Source organism: Odocoileus virginianus, chromosome 30 (genome assembly GCF_023699985.2).
Source record: "Odocoileus virginianus isolate 20LAN1187 ecotype Illinois chromosome 30, Ovbor_1.2, whole genome shotgun sequence".
Taxonomy (NCBI): domain Eukaryota; kingdom Metazoa; phylum Chordata; class Mammalia; order Artiodactyla; family Cervidae; genus Odocoileus; species Odocoileus virginianus.
This window is the reverse complement of record NC_069703.1, coordinates 41,786,252-41,808,956: the sequence shown is the minus strand read 5'-3', so window position 1 is coordinate 41,808,956 and position 22,705 is coordinate 41,786,252. Positions and strand designations below refer to the sequence as shown.

General features: G+C 49.7%; 1 protein-coding gene, 2 long non-coding RNA genes and 1 pseudogene across 3 annotated transcripts; 2 read left to right on the top strand and 2 right to left on the bottom strand.

The window, feature by feature from the left end:
• Positions 1–894: 894 nt before the first annotated feature.
• Positions 895–3,447, bottom strand: LOC139032250 (uncharacterized). Its single transcript, XR_011484784.1, has 2 exons — positions 3,296–3,447; positions 895–1,159 (listed from the first exon to the last, which is right to left on the bottom strand). It is a non-coding gene; the product is annotated as an uncharacterized lncRNA (long non-coding RNA).
• A 29-nt stretch (positions 3,448–3,476) lies between these two features.
• PEF1 (penta-EF-hand domain containing 1) lies at positions 3,477–21,295 on the top strand. The gene is made up of 5 exons (XM_020882780.2): positions 3,477–3,584; positions 13,258–13,567; positions 17,817–17,972; positions 18,459–18,602; positions 20,282–21,295. The coding sequence occupies exons 1-5, from the start codon at positions 3,561–3,563 to the stop codon at positions 20,509–20,511; spliced, it is 864 nt and encodes a 287-aa protein (XP_020738439.2). The 5' UTR covers positions 3,477–3,560; the 3' UTR covers positions 20,512–21,295.
• LOC139032308 (small nucleolar RNA SNORA70) lies at positions 6,928–7,046 on the top strand (annotated as a pseudogene).
• Positions 15,648–20,286, bottom strand: LOC139032251 (uncharacterized). Its single transcript, XR_011484785.1, has 2 exons — positions 19,739–20,286; positions 15,648–16,585 (listed from the first exon to the last, which is right to left on the bottom strand). It is a non-coding gene; the product is annotated as an uncharacterized lncRNA (long non-coding RNA).
• Positions 21,296–22,705: the final 1,410 nt, after the last annotated feature.

Below are 22,705 nucleotides of genomic sequence, written 5' to 3'. Positions count from 1 at the left end.
AAATGCTATCAGGATGAGTTTAGATGTTCCTGTAAGAGTTATTGGAAGCCTCAGGAGGAGTTTAAGCCCAGGAATGACAAGATCTTATTTACATTTAAGACAATCATTCTGGCTGCCCTGTGAAAAACAGAATGTGGGGGAAGGAGTGAAAGCAGGGACATTGATCAGGAAGCTATGGTCATGCTCCAGGCCACAGATGATGGTGTTCCAGACTAGGGTGAATGTGCCAACTCGGTCTATTTTTGAGCTAGAGCGCACATGGAAGTGGGAGAGTGTGTGGCTTAACAGAGGTCACACAAGAATGATCCACAGTTTCAGGCCTGAGAGACTGGGTGGATTTTCAGAGATGAAGAGGAGGAAAGAGTTTGGGGAAAATTATCAAAGAGAACTCTTCAGCAGGCAGGCTATAATACAGCACAGTGACAGTACCAAGTGCAAAGCGTGGGTAACTCTAGAGCTGGTGGGGATGTGGGAGGGTTAGGTGCAGCATGGGATTGGAATGTAGTTGTTGTTTTTTTTAAATTTACTTATTTAATTGACTGTGTCAGGTCTTAGTTGTGGCATGTGGGCTCAGTAGTTGCTCCATGCTGGCTTAGTTACCCCAAGAGGTATGGGGGACCTTAGTTCCCTGATCAGGGATGGAACCTGTGTCTCCTGCATTGGAAGGTGGATTCTTAACCACTGGACCACCAGGGAAGTCCCTGGAACTGAGCTTTGAAGGAATGGACTTGGGAGGGCTGCTGGTTGGGTAAAAGGAGTGGTCTGAAAACAAATCTGGGCATGAATAGGTGCCATAAACTCATTTTTTTCAGATTTCTTTATATACTAGTTTCTGACATTAGAGGAAACTGAGACTCAGAAATTAAATGACTTGACTGAGGTCATAGAGTTAGAAAGTGGTAAAATCAAGATTCTCCATTCCAAAGAAAGGGGGCTTAATGGTAGAACTGAACACAGGAGTACAGAACACCAGACAAATGGGGGCTGTAAGACATAAGATGAAAAGGTGAGGCTGGGCCAAATTGTGAAGGGTCTAGTGTGCTGCAATGAAGAGGCTGGACCTTATTTTGTAGATGTGGATGAAGACAAGCCATTGTGGGTTCTCCAGTGGACGAGGAGCATGATCAGCATCGTGATTTTGGAAAGTGCTGGCTATCGACTGAAAAAAAAAAAGGCAAAACAGAAGCACTGTGAGTTGTTTTATTTGGGGCAACATGAGGACTATAGTCTGGGAGAAAGTATTTCAGATTTTTCTGAAAAACTGCTCAAAGTGGTAGGAGGAAGTTCAGTATATATGCGACTTTGGTGAAAGGGGAGTACTTGTAATCAGCCCATATTTTTTTGCAGAATGTGTCTGCCAGTGATGAGAAGCAGATGTCACTATGGAGGATTTTAGTTCTTTTATAGATACAAGGTGAGGCAAGAATGGGGCTCATGACGTTGTCTCCTGAAAATACCTAACTGAAGACCTATTCAGCCAGTTTTCCCCAGAGCACAGAATGCCTCATTCCTAATCTCCACATTTAACTCCTTTCAGGGAGTGTTGAAGGTCAGTAGCAACAGTGGCTCATAATTTGATCCTTTGTAGAGACAGATGGCAAGTGCCAATTTGCAGGTGACAATGGCTCGATGGCCAAAAGTGACATCTCGTAACACTATTATTTTTAAAAATACAGGTTCTAGAGTACAATGGCAGGCAAAATCAGACACAGTCTATGCCACACAGGACTAACATGCAAACAAGCATGCAAACAAGTGGAGAGCCTAAATCACAAAGAAGCAAATACACAACTGTGAGGTCTTTGTCAACTAAAAAAATGTTTAGAGTTGTGAGTCAAGTTTTATTTGGGGGCAAGATGAGGGCTGCAGCCTAGGAAAGGGCACCTCAGATAGGTCTGAAAGACTGCTCCAAAGAGGCAGTGGGGGAAGGTCAATACATAAGATTGTGGTAAAGGGGGAGTTCAATGCAATCGTGAGCTTACTTCACAGAAGGTTTTCTGCTAATCGCGAGGAACTGAGGTCACCATCAAGGGATTTAGTGCTTTTCTAGATGTGAGGAGATGCAAGGATTGGGATCATAAAATCAGTTCCTGAAAATATCTAACTATCTAAAGACCTGTTTCATCAGTTTCCCTGGAGCACAGAGTGCCTCCCTCTCCACCCCAAATTCCCTTTGGGGAGTGTTGGAAGGTCAGCAGCTGCAGTAGCATAGGCAGACGGCAAGGGCCCTTGTTGGTGCAGTTCAGTCGCTAGCAAAAGCTCTTGGCAAGTGCCAATTTGTAGTTGACACCTCTTAATAATCAAGATTTTACTTACATTGGGGATCAGTTCTCAAGATTTCCCTGATGAGACCTGGGGCATCCACTGATCCCAATTCTAGGCTACACTATGCCCCTAAGCCACAGTGAACTAGGGCAAGTCATTGGATCTATTTCCCCATTTATGAAACAAGTCAGCCTTGTGTAACTCAATGAAACTATGAGCCATGCCATGCAAAGCCACCCAAAACAGAAGGGTCACGGTGGAGAGTTCTGACAAAATGTGGTCCGCTGGAGAAGAGAATGGCAATCACTTCGGTATTTCTGCCTCAAGAACCCCATGAACAAGATGAAAAAGCAAAAAGATAGGATACCGAAAGATAAGCCCCTAAGCAGATAGATGTCCAATACCCTACAGGGGAAGAGAGGGAAAAAAGCTCCAGAAAGAAAGAAAGAAAGAAAGAAAGTGTTGCTCAGTCCCTGTTCGAGTCTTTGCGACCCTAAAGACTGTAGCCCACCAGGCTCCGCTGTCCATAGGATTCTCCAGGCAAGAATACTGGAGTGGGTGTAGCCATTTCCTTACCCAGGGGTCGAGGCCGTGTCTCCTGCATTGCAGGCAGATTCTTAACCGTTCAAGCCACCAGGAAAGCCTGAACGAAAGAAAAGGCTGGGCCAAAGTAGAAACAGGGTTCAGCTGTGGATGTGTCTGGTGGTGAAAGTAAAGCCAGAAGAGATCCTAGATGATCTAGTTTCCATCCCATTCTAACGGCTTGGAATTTTCCTATCCAAATACCATACAGCCCACTCCAAAGTTACTGACATGGTGTCCTGACGTTAGAACGAAGTACTTCTAGCCCTAGCCTCTGTCCTTCCCAGGAGTCCTCTGTTCCCCGTTGTCAGGGTAACCGCCTGGGCCTTCCCCTGGTGGAAACTTGGACTGAGGACAGCAACTACGCCACTGTCCTGCGTCCTTTTCGCCAGGTTAAAACATGGCCACCGCTGCAACACCCTACCCAAGTTTCTCTCTCGAGACCTACTCTAGATCAAAAAAGGGAGGAACAGCTGCGCCAGCATAGCAAACAAGTTTTCCGGAATCCACCTCCGGATCCTCAGCTTCTCTGGCTCTCTCTCTGTGAGGCACCAAACCTCCACCCTTTAGCGTCAGTTCCGTCGACCCCTGCGTCCAGGATGGACAGTCTCATACCTACCCAATCAGAATAGGGCCCGCCCCCAGGCGCCAGAGGAGGCAGGTTTGACGCCTGGAAGCTCCGCCCCTCGCGGACGTGTGACGTCAGAGTCGCCATGGCCAGCTACCCTTACGGGCAGGTGAGTGTGAGGGGCGGGCGAATTCAAGTAGGGACCTCGCTAACTCCTGCCCGGAACCCCCTGCTTCGCTTTCTCCCCGCCTCCTCCGCGCCTTTCCCACGCTGAGGTTGTCTTCCGCGAGGTTGCTCAAGAGAGAAAGGAAAAAGGGATGGTCGGTCGCGCCTGGCTCACGTCACGTAGGCACGCACGTCTGGGAGGTCGTGTCGCGCCCCCTTTGACGTTGCGCACGGGAAGATTTGGGGCTCTTGGACCCCAGAGTCAGACTGCGCTTGGCCTGGGCCCCACAACTCTCCCAGGACTCCCCCGGGGCCCGCAAGCGGGGTCATCAACGCCAGCAGAACGTTTAGAGCACTGATTCTGTCGGTATCTTTTGGGGAGTCGATAAAAATACACCTCTGACGTACTGCATCTGAATAATCAGGAGAATCTGTGGTTTTAGCAGACTGCACAAGTGAGCTTGTCTGGCCACTGATTTAGTACTGTACCTCCATTTCACACATAGAAAAAGTAAGACCCAAGAAGGCATGGAATTTATCCGAAGTCGTTAGGCCCCAGAACCCGGAGCTGCCAGCAAATGCCTCTTCCCCACTTGCTAGCGCATCTTGATCCAGCCAAGAACGCCACAGCAAGGTGATTCTGTGGCCAGAACCCGTTGTTGGATGACAGAATGGTTGAGTGATCAAGTGCAGTTTGGAGTCAGAGGAATGTTCACATCTTGGCTCCATCACTTAGTTTAGAGCCCTTAAGCAGGGTACTTTTGCCTTTCTGAGTTGAAGTTTCCTCCTCGGTAAAATAGGGCCACATAATAGGATCTGTTTCATAGAGCTGTTATGAAGAGTAATGAAGTGATGCTCGTACAACTGAGAGTGTAACGGGTGTTAACCTTTTAGTATTTTTATTTTTCCTAGATTCCTAGAAGGTCAGTGCTGGAAGAGCCCTGAAAAGAGTTCCTTCATTTTATTAATTTACTTTTAAATGTCATTTATTTGGCTGCCTCAGGTCTTAGTTCCAGCATGTAGGATCAAGCTCCCCAACCAAGGATGGAACCTGGGTCCCCTGTGTTGGGAGTGCAGAGTCCTAACTGGTGTACCATCTGAGAAGTCCCAAGTTCCTTCATTTTAAAAGGAGGAAACTGAAGCTCAGAGAGGGCTCCTGAGTTGCCCAAGATCACGCTAATTTAGGAGATCAAACCCATGCAGGAAAAATTGGCAAACAGGGTCACATGGTCTATTACTAAGCGCTGTATGTAATCACATACCGAAAGATGTGGCAAGAGCTCTCTTAGGCAGTGCAGCCCTGTTCACAGTATTTGGACATCCATATTCTCAATCGTGAAAGCTCTATAAGCAGGCTCGCAGGAATAATTGATTCAACTTACAACTCCGGAAAGAGCCCGAAGAGGTTGAGTGGCTTGCCCATGGTTGCACATAGCAAGTGAGGAAGCATTTATGCTAGAACTTAGAACTTTTGTTGCATACTTAGCAGAGGTAGGAAAGAGAGGCCCACCGGGGCTGAGATTAGGAGGAAGTATAACCAAACTCAGTTCCATTTGCTGAGGCTTGTGAGATGTTAACAAGTATTGCTAATGTGGGAGTATGGATAAATAAGTTTGAGAAATACTCTGTTAAATATAGCATAGTAAGTTTTTCATCACAAAGCATCTCAGAATTCTTAATTTGTTAATAAACATTGTATGTTTGCAGAAAGGGACAGAATATGCAGTGTTTCTTAAACTTACTTAACCATAGAAAGCTCCCCCTCCCTCTGTTTTGAATCTGGTCACTTTTTTGGTGACACTGGTATTCTTGAGGAATATAGTTTGGGGAAACATTGCCACGGTGCATTGTTTCTTGGTGGGTGGTCTGCATCAGAATTTTTAGGAGCTTGTTAAAAAAGCACAGTTTAGATTTCCACCTCAGACCTGTTCTGTACCCAGAAAAGGCCGAAGCATCTGCATTTTAATAAGCTTTTGGAGATCATTGGTATGCATCCTAGAAGCAGTGACATAGAAATTAGGAGCCTGAACTTCCAGGTTAGACTGAATTGGGCTAGAATCCTAATTCTACTATTTAATATTTATACCCTTTTGGACAAATCATCTAAGGACTCTGTGTCTCAGTTTCCTTACTTGTAAAGAGGGAGGAATGATACTTCATAGGGCTGGAAAGAGGATGAAATATGGTAAAGCCTGTAGGCAGCTTGGTGCATTGCTAATGTGTAGTGTGTGCCAGCATGTGGTGGCATCGCTCTTGCTGCTGTGATCACTGTTATCATGCCTTGGTGCCTGGCCTTATGCTCAATGAGATAGTGAGAAGGAGCACAGAGAGATATGTGCCTCGAGTAGAAGAAGAAATGCTTTTCCATCACCATACCTTTGTTCCTCCTATCCAGCTCCTGGTCCACAGTGTTGCAAGAAAGGAAGTGTGTTGTTTGAAAGCATCCAAAGAATTAGTACTGCCTCTCTTCCACCCAGTATGTAGCCCTGGAGGATTCTAGCCTCCTGTTAGGAATCAAAATTCCTGTAACTTTCCACTGCCTCCTGCCTGGGGTGTCCTCAAGCATGGACTGGGTGTTGGAGAAGTAAAACTCCCCAGTACCCTTTGGTCCCATCGGGGAGCCAGCCTAATGGATTTCAGTGCATAAGAGCTTGGTCTCTGAGACCAGAGAGATTTGGCTTCCAACCCCTCCACTCCCATTTCCTTGCAGAAATTTCCCGCCAAAGTCTGAGGCTTGGTATCCCCCTTTTTAAAAATGGGATCATGGGTGTACCTTCCTCAAGAGTTTCTGTAAAAATTAAATAAGATAATCCGTGTTAAGTGAGTGATACAGTGTTTTGACATGTAGTAAATACTCCAGGTGGAAGAGTGATACAGACACGTAAATTATAGAATCAGCGTGATAAGTATTAAATGGGAGTAAAAATCAGGCCTGCACAGGAGAGCTCCCTAACTCAGTCTTGAGGGAAGGAAGGCTTCTTAAAGGAGATGACATTTAAGCCAAAAACCGAATATCCAGTAGGAGTTGGCTGCATGAAGAAAGTAATCCTGTGGAGGGAGTAGTGTTCACAAAGGCCAGGAAGCAAGAGCCCAGTATTGTGGAAGAATTTAAGGAGATCAGTCTAGTTGTGAAGAGGAGGGGGAAATGGTAAGAAATGAGACCAGAAAGGAAAGCAAGGACTAGATCTAAAAGGGCCTTATGTGCCTTTTTGAGGAGGGTGGACTTGTGAGGGATCTCCTAAAGAGTTTTATCCCATTTGTGTTTTGAAGCTGTTACCAGGGGGCACTATCAGGATGGGTTGAAGCAGGGAGACCAGTTTCAAAGCTATTGAAGTAATCTAGATGACTTGCAGCCAATTAAGCCGACTGGGCTCTTTCCACTGTGGGAGCCCAATGTGCCATGGCCAAAAACAGCCACCTCTGTAGTATATACAGCCTGTTGCCCTAAGGGACCTTGGCGACAGCCTTTTCCAGTGGACGTTCATGACTGGCATGCTGTCCCTAATCTAGCCTCCAAGCAGGTTATGTGCAGTGCCTTTAGAAAGCGCCAGGGGAGAGTGGCCAGGTACATTGGCCAAGTCATATGGTCCATCCGCACCAAGCCATAGAACAAGGAGCATGTGATTGAAGCCCTCCGCAGGGCCAAGTTCAAGTTCTCTGGCTACCAGAAGGTCCCCATCTCTAAGAAGTGGGCATTTACTTGAGTTTAATGAGGATGAATTTTAAAACAGTGGCAGAAGAATGGCTCATCCAGATAGCTGTGGTGTCAAATACATCCCTAATTGTGGTCCTCTGGACAAATGATGTGCCCTGCATTCATGAGAGCCTTGGCGCTGACCCCTCCTTATTCATGCCCACCAATAAATCCTACTTTCCTGTCCAAAAGAAAAGTTATCCAGGTGAGAGAACAGTGACCTGAGGAACATGGAGCTGGGAGGTAGAAGTGCGAACATTTGGTGCCTGATTGAGGTGACAGAGGAGAGGAAAGGACAGGAGTGGTGCACCAGGGTGTCCCTTCATGCGATGGCACACAGAGGGAGGAGCGGATTTGGATGGAACATCAGGAGGCTGTTGGATATGAAGGTCTGCAGCTCAGAAGAGATGAAGCTGGAGAGAAAGATTTTAGAGTGTCAGCACAGAGGTGGTAACTGAAGTCTTGGGACAATTCTTGGCTTGCTGTTAATTGGCTGCAGGCTTCTAGCCTTTAAATATTTTAGGATGTTCTGCTGGTGAACGCCCAAACCACTCCTTCTGTAATCTTGTGACTGTTTAACCCCTTAGAATGGGCTCTAGCCTCCTGCAGCAGGCTGGGGATGGCTCCAGAGCACAGGCTTGTCTTTGCAACACAGCCAACTCTTTCCCGTCAGCCTCAGCATGGACCAACCTTTGACACCTCTGAGCTTTACTAGCATCTTCAGGGTAGAAGAATGAGCTCTCAGAGCCAAAGCAAAGTGTAGGACTTTCCGATTGGGTTATTTAAGAGGGGGTGAGCTCCCCTCTGGGGCTTCCTCGGTGGCTCAGTGGCAAAGAATATGCCTGTGATGCAGGAGATGCAGATTTGATCCCTGGAGTGAGAAGATCCTTGGAGGAGGGCATGGCAACCCACTCCAATATCCTTGCCAGGAGAATCCCATGGACAAAGGAGCCTGGCAGGCTACAGTCCTTAGGGTTGCGAAGAGTCGGACACGACTGAAACGACTTCGCATGCACGAGCTCCCCACCACTTATGGGAATGTAAGCACAGATTCCAGATGGTGCTACAGGGACTCCATCATTGACTGAAAGGTTGGACCGGAGGGCTCTGGGGTCTCTTACAATACTGTGGCTCTTGAATTGAGTCTTAAGTGCTGGAGTGAAAACAAGATAAAATGCTTCTGAGTCTCCCTGAGTTCTGGGCTTGAAAGCCTAATCCAGCCTTTCCCCCTTCAACCCTGCCCACTGTAGAGACCCATTATATTTGACACATATATTTTGGACAGTCCCTGCCACTGGCGTGTGGTAGACTCTCACTCATTTATCGTGAACACTTACTTAGAAGAGGGTAGAGTGGGTGGAGTCATGCAGACCCTGTTTTAAATCTCACTATTTCTAGCTGTGTTATTCCAGGCACATGATGAAACTTTCTGGTCCCTAATTTTCTCATCTGTAAAATAGGGATCAATAGCCCTAACCTCATAGGACAGAGGATCAGTGAGAGCCTTAATAAAGTGTTAATTGCTCCCTGCCCCCACCCAAACTTATCAGATGTATTTTACTTGCAATCAGTAAAGACATAGGATTAGTTTGGAAAAGACCCTGATGCTGGGAAAGATTGAGGGCAGGAGGAAAGGGGGCAACAGAGGATGAGGTGGTTGGATGGCGTCACTGACTCAATGGACATGAGTTTGAGCAAGCTCCAGGAGATAGTGGAGGACAGGGAAGCCTGGTGCACTGAAGTCTGTGGGGTCACAAAGAGTTGGACATGACTTAGCAACTGAAAAATAATAACAACAACAAAGGGTTAGTTTTCTGTATTGTTTTGGAAACCATGGTTACTGAAATTTTCCTGTCTTTTTTTTCTCCTTTTTTTCTTTTTTTTTTTTTTAATAATCTCATGTTTATCACCATGTAATGCTCTTGGAAAAACCTCTTAAAGGGGTTGGCAAGTGACATGGAGTAGTATAAAAGGACATGGAGTCAGGAACTCTCACTCCTGTTTCATTTCTGGTTCTGACCTTTACTTATAACTCAGTGGCCCTGGGAATCGTCTTCCCCAGCCTGGATCCTGGTGGTTTTACTTTCTTCATCTTATTATGCAAACTAGAAACCTGAGTCATCCTAAACACTTCCCCTTCTTCACTCCTCCTTCCATCGCTTCCCTAATCTAATTAGTTGCCAAGTCATGTCTAGTCTATCTTTGAAATAGCTCCAGAATCCATCCTGTTCTGAGTCTGCTGTCTGGTTCAGACTCTGCTTGTCCAGCACTTTGGCTGCTTCCTCCCCCGCAAGCTCATCCTCCACACCCTCTGCTGCTTAGTTCTCTAAACAAGGCTATGATCACGTTTCTTCCCTGTTGGAAACCCTCCTATGGCACTCTGTTTCCCCTGGCATAAAGCTCCACATCTTCTGAGTGGTATTCATTTGTTCACATTTTTACGGAGGCTTGTCAGTGCCAGGCACTGTGCTGGACACTGGGGTGCTGTGATCAATGAGGCCCAGTGTCTGCCCCAAGGGAGCTCACTGTTTTGTGACAGAGAGAAATTCTTCTAAGATGCAGGTCCCCACCAGCTAACCGAAATGCAGCAGGAGAGGTGATGGGACAAGGAGCACGTAAAGAGCTTGCCTTTCTGAGTTCACACTGCGTTCTTGCCCCTGCCCCCTGGTTTTTAGCCCACTCCCTGACCACTCCATGCTCGCACTTAGGTCTGTGCCTTTGTCTTTCTTCTCCCTTCTGTCTGGGATGTCCAGTTTCCTTTTGGAGAATTCCTGTGCGCCAGACTCTGCCTCCTCCAGGAAGCCTTCCTTGAGCCCCTGCCTGCATGTGTTCCTTTGATTGCTTATTTATCATTTGACAAATGGAACCAATTCTTCTACCCATGCCTCTGAAAAGCATTTAAGTCGATTTTTCTGATGACATTGATCAGATTGTATCACAGTTACCCCGGGCTCTTCAAGGCCAGGCCTTGTTCTGCCTAGCACAACTTAACATTATTGCTCTGTAAAGTCTTAGTGAATGAATGAAGTCTTTTAACAGTTGTCCACCTCAGTTTCTGAAAATAGGCCTTCTAACACCTTCCTTTTTCTCCTGTTAAAGGATTGTTGATGGGGTTTTGCAGTAGCGTTTATGTATGTATGTGAAAGTGCTTTGTGAACTGTACATCTGAGGGCTTTAATGCAGGGCAGAAAGGGAAGGGTTTAGTTGCCATCAGCCCCCAGAACTGTGACAGTGCCAAGGTCAGAAGCCCTGCCTCGGACAGCCCTCGCTTGATTGTCTGGAGGCGTTTCCCGAGGTAAGGACTATGCCTCAGGTGTCCTCAGCCAGGAACAGTTTACGGCTCCACTCACAGGAGTTCTTGGGAGCAGCGGCTCCCTGGCTTCTTGTCCAGCCTGTTCTTTGGTTTGCCCAGCCCCTGTGGAGTCCTGTCCACTTTTCTAGCCTACCCTGGAATCCTGTGCCCTGTTGCTTAAGGAAAGAGCACTGTCGCAGAGGCAGTGGGAGACACTGGGCTAGGCTGTGAACAGGGAGTGGTCTGCCAGTCCCTTCCCCGCACCTGGCCTTAGCTTCTTGTCTGTGAGCTGGAGGGGATCGATTGAAGAGGTTCCCTGCGCATGTCTCCAACTCCATTGGGAATCTCTTAAAAATTTTATCTGTTTGTTTTTGGTCATGCTAGGTATTTGTTGCTGCACGTGGGCTTTCTCTAGTTGTGAATAACGGGAGCTGTTCTTCCTTGCAGTGCTCAGGCTTCCTGCTGAGATGGCTTCTTTTGCAGAGCATGAGCTCTAGGACGCATGGGTTTCAGTAGTTGTGGCCGCACAAGCTTAGTTGCCCTGAGGCACGGGGAATCTTCCAGGACCAGGGATCGAACCTGGGTCCCTTGTATTGGCAGGTGGATTCTAAACCACTGGACCACCACGGAAGTCCCCCTTTTTATTCTTTGTTGGTCCCATGGCACCTGGCTTATGTGTCCATTTTAAACAGCTCTTTCCTCATGCTGCGTTGTTAAATGTTACAGAGAGTGTGTCCGTGCTCCTTCGAACATTTCCCTCTCCTTTATACACTGCACCGCACCTCCTGCACCCCCCCTGCCCCGTGCCAGTTTACCTGGCTCAGAGCTTTGCTGATAGTAATAATAATAATTAATACAACATTAGCAGATATGATTTATGCTAACAGTTGTTAGAACTGTTCGTCTTGTGTTAGTGCTTTTCAAAATGCCTTTTGAATCACAGGGAAGGTTTTGCAGGGCTCACTCACAAGCTCAGGGAGGGTTTGCGAGCCCGCCTGACTGGGGCTCCGGAATCCCCACCTCCAGCCACAGCAGCTTTCTCTTGTGAGTTTTTTGATTTGTATTTATCAGAAGTTTCTTTAGCTAAAATGTAACAAAAGCTGTATACATTTCTTGTAATCTGTGGAACAAGTCAGTGAAGAAGGGATTATTATGTATTTTGCTTGTGGGAGAACAGGCTTAGAGAGATTAAGCCACTGGCACATAGTCATGAAGTCAGCTGATGAGAGCAGAGTATGGAACTGAGATTTGCCTGTGACTTCATTATCTGTGGAGGAGTCTTGCCATGAGCTCTGGCAGCTTCCAGGGCAGAACAGCGCCCACGGTGCAGAGTGGGGAAGGGCCTGCCACCCACCTTCCCTCAAGAAGCTTCTCTTCCTTGAGTAGGCAGTCCCTCTTTAGATCAAGTGTGAATTTGGCCTCAGCCTTGAGGGTAACTGTCCAGGAAGCCATCAAACACAATTAAAAGAGAAAGTCCGGGTTCACACTGACTAGGCCACTGATGGTGGGTCTACGACTTGTCTAGATGGTGCATCCTCACAATTTTTGGAGCTGGGCCCAGCTGCCGTTTGTGCCCTTGAACTCAGCCCGTGTGCAGAGGCCTCGAGGCTGTCCTCTGCTAGGCCTTTTGGCAGCCTGTTAGGGAGATGGAGCCGAACACTCTGAGTCTCAGGGGTCCCTGACTAGTGGTGTGGGGACATGATCAAGAGAGGGAGTGCTCCCATGGAGGCTCTACTGTACCCATGGCCCGGGCTTAGCAGCCAGGAGACCTGCATTCTGGCCCCAGCCCTTCCACACAGTTTTGTGTGATTTTTCTGGACTGGAGTTTCCTTCTCCATAGGGGAGTGCTACTATTAATAGCTAATGTGTACTGAGTGTTTTGTGCTAGGGTCTCTGTCAGAACTCCTTATGTGATAGGCCTCATTTCATTCTCATACTCATTGGTAGGCAGGCACTTTTAAAGCAAAGAATATTGAGGTTTAGAGAGGCTAGTCATTGGACCAATTAGTAAATGGCAGAACCCCAACTTGAACTGCTCTTTTTCACTCCTAACCATTGTTCTATATTGCTTTAGGAATAGGGTCTTGCCTGCCTGTCTCACAGAGCCATGGGTGAGTCTGAGGAAATGTTTTTGCATAATGAGTTAGAGTACAGTAAGGAAGACGTGCTCTGGGTGAATCCATGCTATGGATGCACCATATTGGTGACTGGGAGGGTCGGGGGGGTGGGCATTGCTGGAGATCACATTTGTGCTGTGAATTCTGCAAGTAGAGGTGGGGGTACTGTAGAGTGTGGATTTTGAATTCAATTTGATTCATTTGCCTGCTCACGGATACAGTCAGTACTCACTGAGCATCCATTCTGCCCTGGGGGCTGGGGATAAAGTGGCAAGCCAGTCAGGATACCAGCCCTTGTGGAGCCTCTTGGTGTGCAGGGAAGGGCAGGTTTCCAGGGGAGCCAGGAGAGCAGGTTTCCAGCCCTGCCTCTGCAGGTCATGGGCAGTGTGACTGGGTAAACTGTATGTCTCTAGAAGCCTCAGGTTCCCCATCTGAACCGTGGGATCATGAGTTCAGTCCAGCCTGTAGGATCAGTTGAAAGAAAGGCCGTGGCAGGGCTTTATAACTGTAAAGTGCCGTGCCGTGGCTAGTTTCTGGCCCTGTCCTTCTGACCGATGTCTTGCTCTTGTTGCAGGGCTGCCCAGGAGCTGGAGGACAAGCACCCGGAGCCCCTCCGGGTAGCTACTACCCCGGACCCCCCCACGGTGGAGGGCAGTATGGGAGTGGGGTACCCCCTGGTGGTGGATATGGAGGAGGTCCTGCCCCTGGAGGGCCTTATGGACCACCAGCTGGTGGAGGACCCTATGGACACCCACACCCTGGGGGGCTCCCTTCTGGAACTCCAGGAGGACCCTATGGTGGCGCAGCCCCAGGGGGCCCCTATGGTCCACCACCTCCAAATTCCTACGGTGCCGGACCTTATGGACAGGGACCACCTCCTCCAGGTAAGTAGGCGTCTTGGACTCCAGGTGCCTTGAGCCTTGTTCTGAGTTATCCAGGGCCCTTGTGTGCCCTTCTTGTGGATGCACAGGCAGCCTGCTCTCTGGCTTCTAAGCATCTTGTCTCTAGCTTCGCTTGCATTAGCAGAATGAGAAGTCTGTTAATTAGCTTTGCTGTGGTGACAACAATTCTGGAATCTCTGGCTTACAGCAACAAACGTTTATTTCTGTTCCTCGCTCACACTTATTTACTCTTGCTTACACGTCGGCAGCTGCAGGCTTGGCTGCTGAGGTTCTGCTCCACGTGCCTTTTCTTTCCAGGATCTCGGCTAGAGGCACAGCCCCCGTTTGGGGTATGTTTCTGTGGCAGGCAAAAAAAGCAGGAGAGCTAGGAGGAATGCACAATGACTCCTAGAGCTTCTGCTCTGAAGGACTTTATATCTCTTCTACTCAGGTTTATTGGCCAGACCACATCCCCTGGTCAAGCCTGGCACAGTAGGATGGGAGTGGATACTGCTCTCATTCGAGGGTCTCTGCAGCCCCCCGAGCAGTGGAGAGGACGTACCATGCTCTTGCCGGGAAGTGGGGGAAGGGGTGGATTCGCCAGTCATTGGAGACAGTACTACCATCTGCTGTGGGAAGGAACCCCATTTCTGTGTAAGGGAGACTGACTGCTATACGCAGAAAGGCACGGTAGCCTAATTGCTGAAAGCTTGGACTTTTGAGATAAGATCATTTACTGACCTGACCACATTACATCATCTCTTTAAGCCTCCATATCCACATGTGTAAAATGGGTAAATGTCAGTACCTCACAAGATTGTTAATAAAGATTAAGTGAGAGAATGCAGTAGACACTGGGCACAGTGTCTGGCACATGGGAGGTGCTTACTAAACAGTGTTCTGTCAGAGGGCTCATTATGGAGCATTCTCAGCAAAGAGGTTTTCAAAGAGGTATTTAATGTGACAGCAGATGCGGCAAGGGCTGTACCACTGCAGGATGCCGAGGCAGGCAGGGGAGTGGTGAGATGAGATGGGGAAGGATAAAGAGCAGAGGCGGTGAAGGTGAGCTCCTGGACACATGGGGCCTGGGGAGGGGGCTTGGCAACTCAGTGGATGTGGAGAAGCTTAGGTGGGGGCTTCAGGCTCACTGAAGACTTCTGAGTGGTCTCAGACCAGGTGTCAGGAAAGGTGAGTGCCCAGACCGCTGTGTCCTCCCAAACTCATTCAGTGAGCCTGTTCACAGAATACTTGTTCTGAAGAGTCCGCCCTGGCAGTGAGGCAGCCTGGCACCACTCTGGTGCACCTGAAGGGCCTCCAGGGGGTGGTACTGCAGGGAAACTGCAGCATCTTAGTATACAGACCGGCAGGTGGCTGGGGGAGAGGCTCAGACCTTGGGGGTTCTAAACTCTGAGAGCCAGTGGCATTTATCTTGTCAGAGCCGGAGCTGCTGGCTATTTGCTTTCAGCTCAGCAGCTTCCTGGTGGATTTCCTCCTCCTCCTAAAATTTTGTTTCTGAGCCTGCATGCAGTCCCAGCAGGGGAATGGAACCCCTGTGGCTGTGAGGCTCGCTCCTCCAGGGCCTAAGGCCAGAGATACTCTCTGGGGCTGCCGAGGAGAGGAGAAATGTGCTTCAGACTGTTAACTGCTCACCCTCTGCACCTGCCTCCCTCCCAGCCACCATCACCTCCCCCCGGGGCCGCCCGTGAACCCCTGGAGCAGTGCTTCTTGAAGCATGATCCTTACATCACATGCACTGGCGTCACCTGAGGGCCCATCTTAGTGCTGCTGAATCCAGGGTCTAAAAGTTGAGCACCATACTCTGCCATAGAGGTTTGGCCCTTAAAGTTGCCCTCACTGCCCACAGGGAGATCCGGGGGCATTCGACTCCAAAGGGCCTCTCCAGCCTCTCACCTGCAGTTGCCCCTCCCTCCCATCACCCCAGGACCCCGGGGAGTGCTCTCTGAACACACTGTGTGCCTTTGCAGATGGCTTTTCTTTTCCCCCTTGTAACTCTTTTGTCATCCTTTCAGACCCAATTTTAAAAGCCCTTCCTCTGTGAAAATGTGACTGCACACATTCCAGGCCCTTTGTGAAGAGTTTATTTTGCTATTATGTCACTTAGTCATCACAGAAACCCTGGGAAGTAGGTCCAATTTAGAAATGGAGGAATCAGTACTGAGAGAATGGAATGGTTTCTCTAAAGTCACGCAAGCTAGTAAGGATCAGAGCTCTTTGCTTCCAAAGGCTGAGCTCTTCTCTGCTGATTGCAGAGACCACGTGTTTCAGAGACTCTTCGCCCCTGCCTATGGCCTCCTCTCCACGTCTGGCACAGCAGCTGTTTTTTTAGGAAAGCAGGTGGGGCCTGTCGGGATTTCCCATCCAAGAAGGTCAGCCTAGTCCCTCAGTCAGGCAAATCTTTTTCCTTCCGGCCTCACTTTGGGGACTGGGCGGTGGTTTGTGTGCAGTCTCTGATACTGCCTTGTGCCAATGAGCCCTTTTTGTGGCCAGTCAACTCAGCAGGTTTACCAATACTTTGGCTTTTTCCCAAGATGGTCTTCTGTGCTTCTCCGCTTTCATCTGCCACCCTCTCCCCTCACCCCCAGCGCACCCTGCAGTCACCTTTCCAAATGCATGATCCTTTCTTGCATCTTCTGACATGCACACAAGGCTCCCAGACACACAAAGCTGTTTGAACTACGACAGCGACACTAATAATCAGCAGTTACACAGTACTTAGGTGGTGCCAGGTGCTGATCTGAGGGTTTCCATGTATTTGTTATATCTTCATAGTAACCTTATGAAGTAGGTGCTATTGTGTCCTCACTTCACAGATAAGAAAACTGAAACACAGAGAACTGTATAGAACTTAGCCAAGGCCGCACTCGGGAGCGCTGAGGCTTGAACCAGGAGGCCACCTCTAGCAGGAGCTGAGTGCCTCCCTTTTCTGTGTCCTGCTGTGCCTCTGGGGATTCAGAGATGAGTTAGGCTTGGATCTTGCCCACAAGTTGCTCCAAGTATAACCTGGAAGAAGTAGGGAAAAACATGTACACAGAAGAGTGATCAGGGCTCTAGAGTGAAGGGGTACGAAGGAGAGGGGAAGGAGGTCTGTCCAGGAATGGAAGAAGAAAGGCTTTAAGGAAGGAGCAGCATTTCCTTTGAGTTTTGAAGTGTGGATGGGAAATGGATGCAAAGAGGTGCGGGGGAAGGGGATGCGAAGCAGAGAGAACCCAGGGTGTCAGGGCTGTGCGGAAGGGCTGGGCAGCTCTGGGGAGGAGCAAGTGCCTTACTGCAGCTAGGCTGGCACAGAGGGTGGGAGACAGACCGACAGACAGGGGTGGGGAAGCCAGTGCTGTTTGAGGGACACTGGACTTTTATGTTGTAGGCAGTGAGGCACCTTTGAAGAGTTTTGAGTTGAGGGAGGGGGAAACTGATGAGAACAGAGTGGGATTTTGCAAAGATTACTCAGCTACAAGTGCTGGGTGGTGGAGGGTTGCCATGTGGGGAATTCAATTAGGATTTGGGGTTTGTTCCACAGTCAGGTGAGAGGGGTCTGAATCAGGGCAGGTGCAGTAGGAACAGGGAGGAGTTGATAGCTGTGTGTGGAACTGTCAGCTTTGGGCAGCTCTTTGGATGTGTGGGGTGAGGAGGTGTCAGAGATGTCCGTGGGGGAGGTTTGGAGCTGAGGACCATTGGAGGCGACGGGGAGGGAAGAACAATGGAGCTCCATGGCCACCCACACTCTGGTAGGTCCGGATAGGATATGCCTGCTCTTGTGGTGCCAGGGCAGTCAGAGATGGACCAGACCTGGTTCCCACCACTGCGTGCTCCCTGCTGCCTGATGCTCAGGATGCTTGTCTCTGGGCTATGCGTGTTAGGTGCTCAGCCAACAGTTTTGGGTCCCTAGTCTGGGAGGGAAGAGATGATCCCCCTTCTCAGAGGATTCTTAATCTGACAGGCAAGTCCCTGTTTCTTAGAAACTTAAAATCAAATAGGGGAGTGGCTGGAGCATTATAGGAAAAGCCTGAAGGGTTTGTGGAGCAAGATTTAACGCGTTTACACAGAGGGTCCTCTTCCACTAGAGGAGGGGTGTTGTCTTGATGGAAGACAGGGAGCGGGCAGACAGACCTGTGAGGCTTTCGGAGTAGGGAAAACCTGTAGCCAGGGAGGTGCTGAGGCTGGCCCTTCCTGGCATTTCTGCAGATTGGTCTTGAGACTTGCATCTGACTGTCCTGGTTGGCACCCCTTCCTTCAGGTGGCGTCCCTCCCAATGTGGATCCCGAGGCTTACTCCTGGTTCCAGTCAGTGGACTCTGATCACAGCGGCTACATCTCCATCAAGGAGCTGAAGCAAGCCCTGGTCAACTCCAACTGGTCCTCGTTCAATGACGAGACGTGCCTTATGATGATAAGTGAGTCCTAGCCCTTCCCCATGGGCTCAAGCATGGGTCGAGCCCCCTCCTGTCTGGCAGGAGGCAAATGGAAGGCCGTTCTGAGGAGAATTCTTTCGGCCAGGGAGGATTTCAGGCAGGAAACTGGGTTCACGATGAGATAGCCTTTAAACTGAGAGCTCTTTTCCTTAGGTCTTTTCTCAAGTTCTGGACCTGGCTGAGTCACAGGCCAGATCGGTTTCTCGTTCTGCAGGATGGGACTGCTTGTCCTGGTGGGTGATGGCAGGGAGGGGGTCAGCCACCAAGCCTGTGGAGACGATGCAGTTCTGGCAGGGGTGGGGCTGGTATAGTGCTTGATGAGGGTGCATCTTGGGTGCCGGTATCTGGGCCTCAGGCCTGTGGTTCTCTGGAGTCTCCTACTCCAGCCTGGCGGGGACGAGCTACCTGAGTGGTACCTGAGGACCCTGGACCCTTAATCTTGATGCCTTCCTTCCCTTCCCTTGCAAGACATGTTTGACAAGACCAAGTCAGGCCGCATCGACGTCTACGGTTTCTCCGCCCTGTGGAAGTTCATCCAGCAGTGGAAGAACCTCTTCCAGCAGTATGACCGGGACTGCTCGGGCTCCATTAGCTACACAGAGCTGCAGCAAGGTAGGGCCTGGCAGGGACTCGGTGCACAGGCACAGCGGACCTTGCTCGTTACTCCCTAGGACGGAGCAGGGGGTGCTCTCTGCCTTCCGGCCACCTCGTGTCCCACTGCACTACAGAACGCTGCCCTCAGCACAGGCCCCCTCCCCAGCCCGTCTGTGACCTGGCTGGACAGTGAGCCAAATCCCGGGCAAGGACATGAGCAGGGCTGGACTCTGATAATGAAACTCCTCGCAGTGCTGGGTCAGACAGATCCAGCCGGCAGGGAGCCTTGGGGATGGAAACGCAGCAGCCCAGGGCACCTTAAGGCTGGTACGTGTGGCTTGTGTGGCTCTTGCCTCTTGAGTTTCTAGCGTGCAGAATGGAAGGAGCCCTGTAGAGGGGCTCAGAAAGATGGCTTCTGTCGCTGGCTCTGGTGGAAGGCAGTTTCCTTCCCAGAGTACTCTAAACGTTGTAGTTGGGTAAGGTGGCTTGAGGTCCCAGCTCCAGGTCTGGTTCAACGTCTGACTCTAGAGGACAGTTGGTTAGTGTGGTTGATGAGAACTGGACAGGGAGCTTTCCCAGCTAAGAGGGAAAAAGCATTCCCCAGAGCACCCAGCTCATCGCCCTGGCCATGGATTTCAGTCAGACCGAGGAGCTTGGATGCAGGGGGAGAAGGGAGCTCCCTGATAGAAGAGAAAGGAGGAGATTTGTCCTGAGCACCTACCCTGTTGAGTGATGATCCAGTGATGGATGTTTGTAAGAGTGATATCATCACAGGAAAGCTAGTACTTATTGAATCTTTGCTATGGGCCAGGCACTGGAATAAGTTTTTCTCCTATGTTACATCATTCTGTCTCCACATGTGATAGGTACTGTTTCTTATTCCCCACCCTTAGATGAAGGATCTCTTATTATTACCCTTTTACAGATGAGCAAACTGAGGCCTAGTCTAGAAAACTTGCCCAAGGGCCACATGGCAAAAGGGGAGCTGAGATAGTAGCCTGAGGGGGTAGATTATACCGAGAGGAGGAAGGGAGCATCTCAGCTGGGATGGGGGGATGTGGGTAGCAGTGTGGAGGCTGCGACCTTAGAACTGCCCTGCAGCCTCACCTGGGGGAGATGGGATGATTTTATTACTTTTAACAAATAACACTTACCTTGAGTGTTTATTATATGCCAGGCACTATGCCAAGTCCTTTGCATGATCACCTCCTTTAATTCTTACTAGAACCTACAAAGTAAGTATTACCCCATTTTAGAGATGGTAAGACAGAGGATTAGCAAGGTTAATAAACTGCTTGCAGAGGGGCTATCTCAACTCCAGAGCAGGCCCTCATAGCCTCAGCTGAACTGCCTCTGATGTCTGTCAGCTTGGGGCAGGATGGCCCAAGGGGGCTCAGGCTTCCATCTGTAATACAGACATATCAGAGATGAGCATGTACAGACTGGTGTCATTCTGGGATCCTGCGGGCCCCTAACTAAACAGACAGTAGAGACCTTGAGAGCAAGCGATGGGGGCCTTCCAGCTCCGGGGAGCACCCAGAGCTCCTGCTGTGCTCCTGCCATCTCGGATGTCTATCCTGTTTCCGCTTTGGTGCCAGTCCCCTTGAAGTTCCTGAACTGCGGTGCTCTGTGGAGCTGGTCGATGGCAGTGCTCACAGCAGGCTTTTGTGTCTGATCTGTGTGCCCCTCCTCTCCAGCTCTGTCCCAGATGGGCTACAACCTGAGCCCCCAGTTCACCCAGCTCCTGGTCTCCCGCTACTGCCCGCGCTCCGCCAATCCCGCCATGCAGCTGGATCGCTTCATCCAGGTGTGCACCCAGCTGCAGGTGCTGACCGAGGCCTTCCGGGAGAAGGACACAGCTGTGCAGGGCAGCATTCGGCTCAGCTTCGAGGACTTCGTCACCATGACAGCCTCTCGGATGCTATGACCAGCCCACCCGCAGAGTGGGGAGCGCGCCAGTTGACGACATTTCCTGGGTGGGAGAAGCATGTGGGCCTCTCTTCCTTTCCTGCCCCTCCTAGAAAAAGAATTCTCCCTTGCATGATGCAGCAGTGTTCCCAAAGAGTGCTGGGAGTCTGTGTCATGGCCACCAAGTAGCGGGGGCCTCAGCTGAGGCCACACAGGTAGGGCCTGACCAAGGACTGCAAGTTGAATGTCCTTATATCCCTGAGCATTTAAATGGCACATCCTTGCGCCAGTTGCGAGAGATGCGAGTCACAGCCGTTAGTGTCCAGTTGGCTGGCTCTAGCCTCTAGCCTTTCCTTCTGTGCCCTGATGCCAGTGGTAAGTATTCGTCAGCCTCTTAGCATTAGCACCTGCATTCCCTCACCTGTGCTGTCTTGTCAAATGAACCCCATTTCTCCAAAGCAGTATCTGACCAGGGTAGGGGTGAGAGATCTGCCCATGGGACCAGTGGCTTGGATTCCACCCCCACAAGGCCGTGTGTGGTTGACTTCTAGCTGCCCAGGGGTTGTTCCTGCTCAGGGAACTTGGGCCGTCTGCTCTCTGGGCATCTTTGGCCAGGCAGCTCGGACCCCTCACTTGCCTGCGTCTTCTGCTTGGCTTCAGTCTCCAGGGAACAAGTTGCCACTTCCCACTGCCAATGCTTTATTTAATTTGTGTGTTTTTTTTTTATTTGGGGCCAAAAAGCTCATGACACCATAAGCTTCAATATAAGAATAAAATTCTGGAGTTCCATGTTTTTCACCACACTTTCCCAGTTAAAGGTCCACGTGTGTATCCATTTAGTCACTCATTTACTTCATTCAACGAATATTTAAGTACATATTATATCCAGTGGTCTCCAGCCTTTTTGGCACCAGACACTGGTCTCATGGAAGACAATTTTCTCACGGATGGGGGAGTGGGGAGGAAATAGTTTCAGGACAATTAAAGTGCATTACATTTATTGTGCACTTTATTATTATTGGGTTTCCCTGGTGGTTCATAGGGTAAAGCATCTGTCTGCAATGCAGGAGACCCGGGTTCAATCCTTCAGTTGGGAAGATTCCCTAGAGTAGGAAATGGCAGTCCACTCCAGTATTCTTGCCTGGAGAATCCCATGGACAGAGGAGCCTGGTAGGCTACAGTCTACAGGGTCTCAAAGAGTCGGACACGACTGAGTGACTTCGCTTTCACTTTCTTAATATGATTCCATCAGCTGCACCTCAGATCATCAGGCATTAGATCCTGGAGCTTGGGGACCCCTGCTATGTACCACGCTATGCAGAAAGAAACAGCTCAACAGGCATGGCCTTCGGGGGGCTGCTGTCACATACCTGGGTGAAGTTCATTGTCGGGGCCTGCCCGGTTCAGTCCAAGGGGCTGACTGTGTGTTTTATAACAGTTTTTGGGCTGGCATTCCGGGCTAGAAGCCACCACCCCAGACTTCTCACAGCATGGCCTTTTATCATCTCAAGACCTGGTTTTATCTTCCAGACAAACTGCATTTATGAAGTCATAACTTTCCCCCCATTTTTATTAAGCACAAACATCTGTACTTACCAGCTGGATCTTCAGCATGATAATCAGCCTACGCCAAATGTCTATAGTGATCTGACAAAATCTCAATCAAAAGCCAAGACACCAGACATTCTGGCTTGCCGGGGAGACTTGATGATGGGTAGTGGCAAGCTAATCCTTTCACTCTGGGGGGTGAAGATAAGCAAGCCAGGCTGTCCTCCATGCTTGGCTGGGGAAGTGGCTCAGTGAGGCCAGCAGGTGTGTCAGGCTGAGCCAGTTCAGCCCCATTCTCCTCTGGCTGCTGTTGTGCTAGAATCCTCGAGTTAGATGGAGTCCAGTTCCCAGAGGCCAGTCCCCATCTGGAGCTAGAACCCCCTCCATTTACTCCACCTTCAGTCTGGCCTCTGCTTGCCAACCTCCAGTGACAATTCAGTGCCTTTCTGGGCAGCCCGTTTCCTCCTTGACTAATAGGGGCTTCTCCCTGAAGTGGATCCCACATCCTGCCACCTTGGAAATATCACTCATTGGCTGTGGTTTTCTCTCTCAGGCCACCCAGAACCTGTTTCACCCTCTCAGCACGCCAGCCCCCTAGGTAGCTGAAACCTGTCACTGCATTTCCCCCGGGCCTCCCTTCCCTAGGTCACATAGCCCTGGGCTCC

Excerpts from the sequence above, each read along its gene's own strand:
- PEF1 (XM_020882780.2), top strand. The coding sequence starts at position 3,561 with ATGGCCAGCTACCCTTACGGGCAG. Across the intron at positions 3,585-13,257 it reads CCAGCTACCCTTACGGGCAG|GGCTGCCCAGGAGCTGGAGG; the intron begins GTGAGTGTGAGG and ends CTCTTGTTGCAG. Across the intron at positions 13,568-17,816 it reads ACAGGGACCACCTCCTCCAG|GTGGCGTCCCTCCCAATGTG; the intron begins GTAAGTAGGCGT and ends CCCTTCCTTCAG.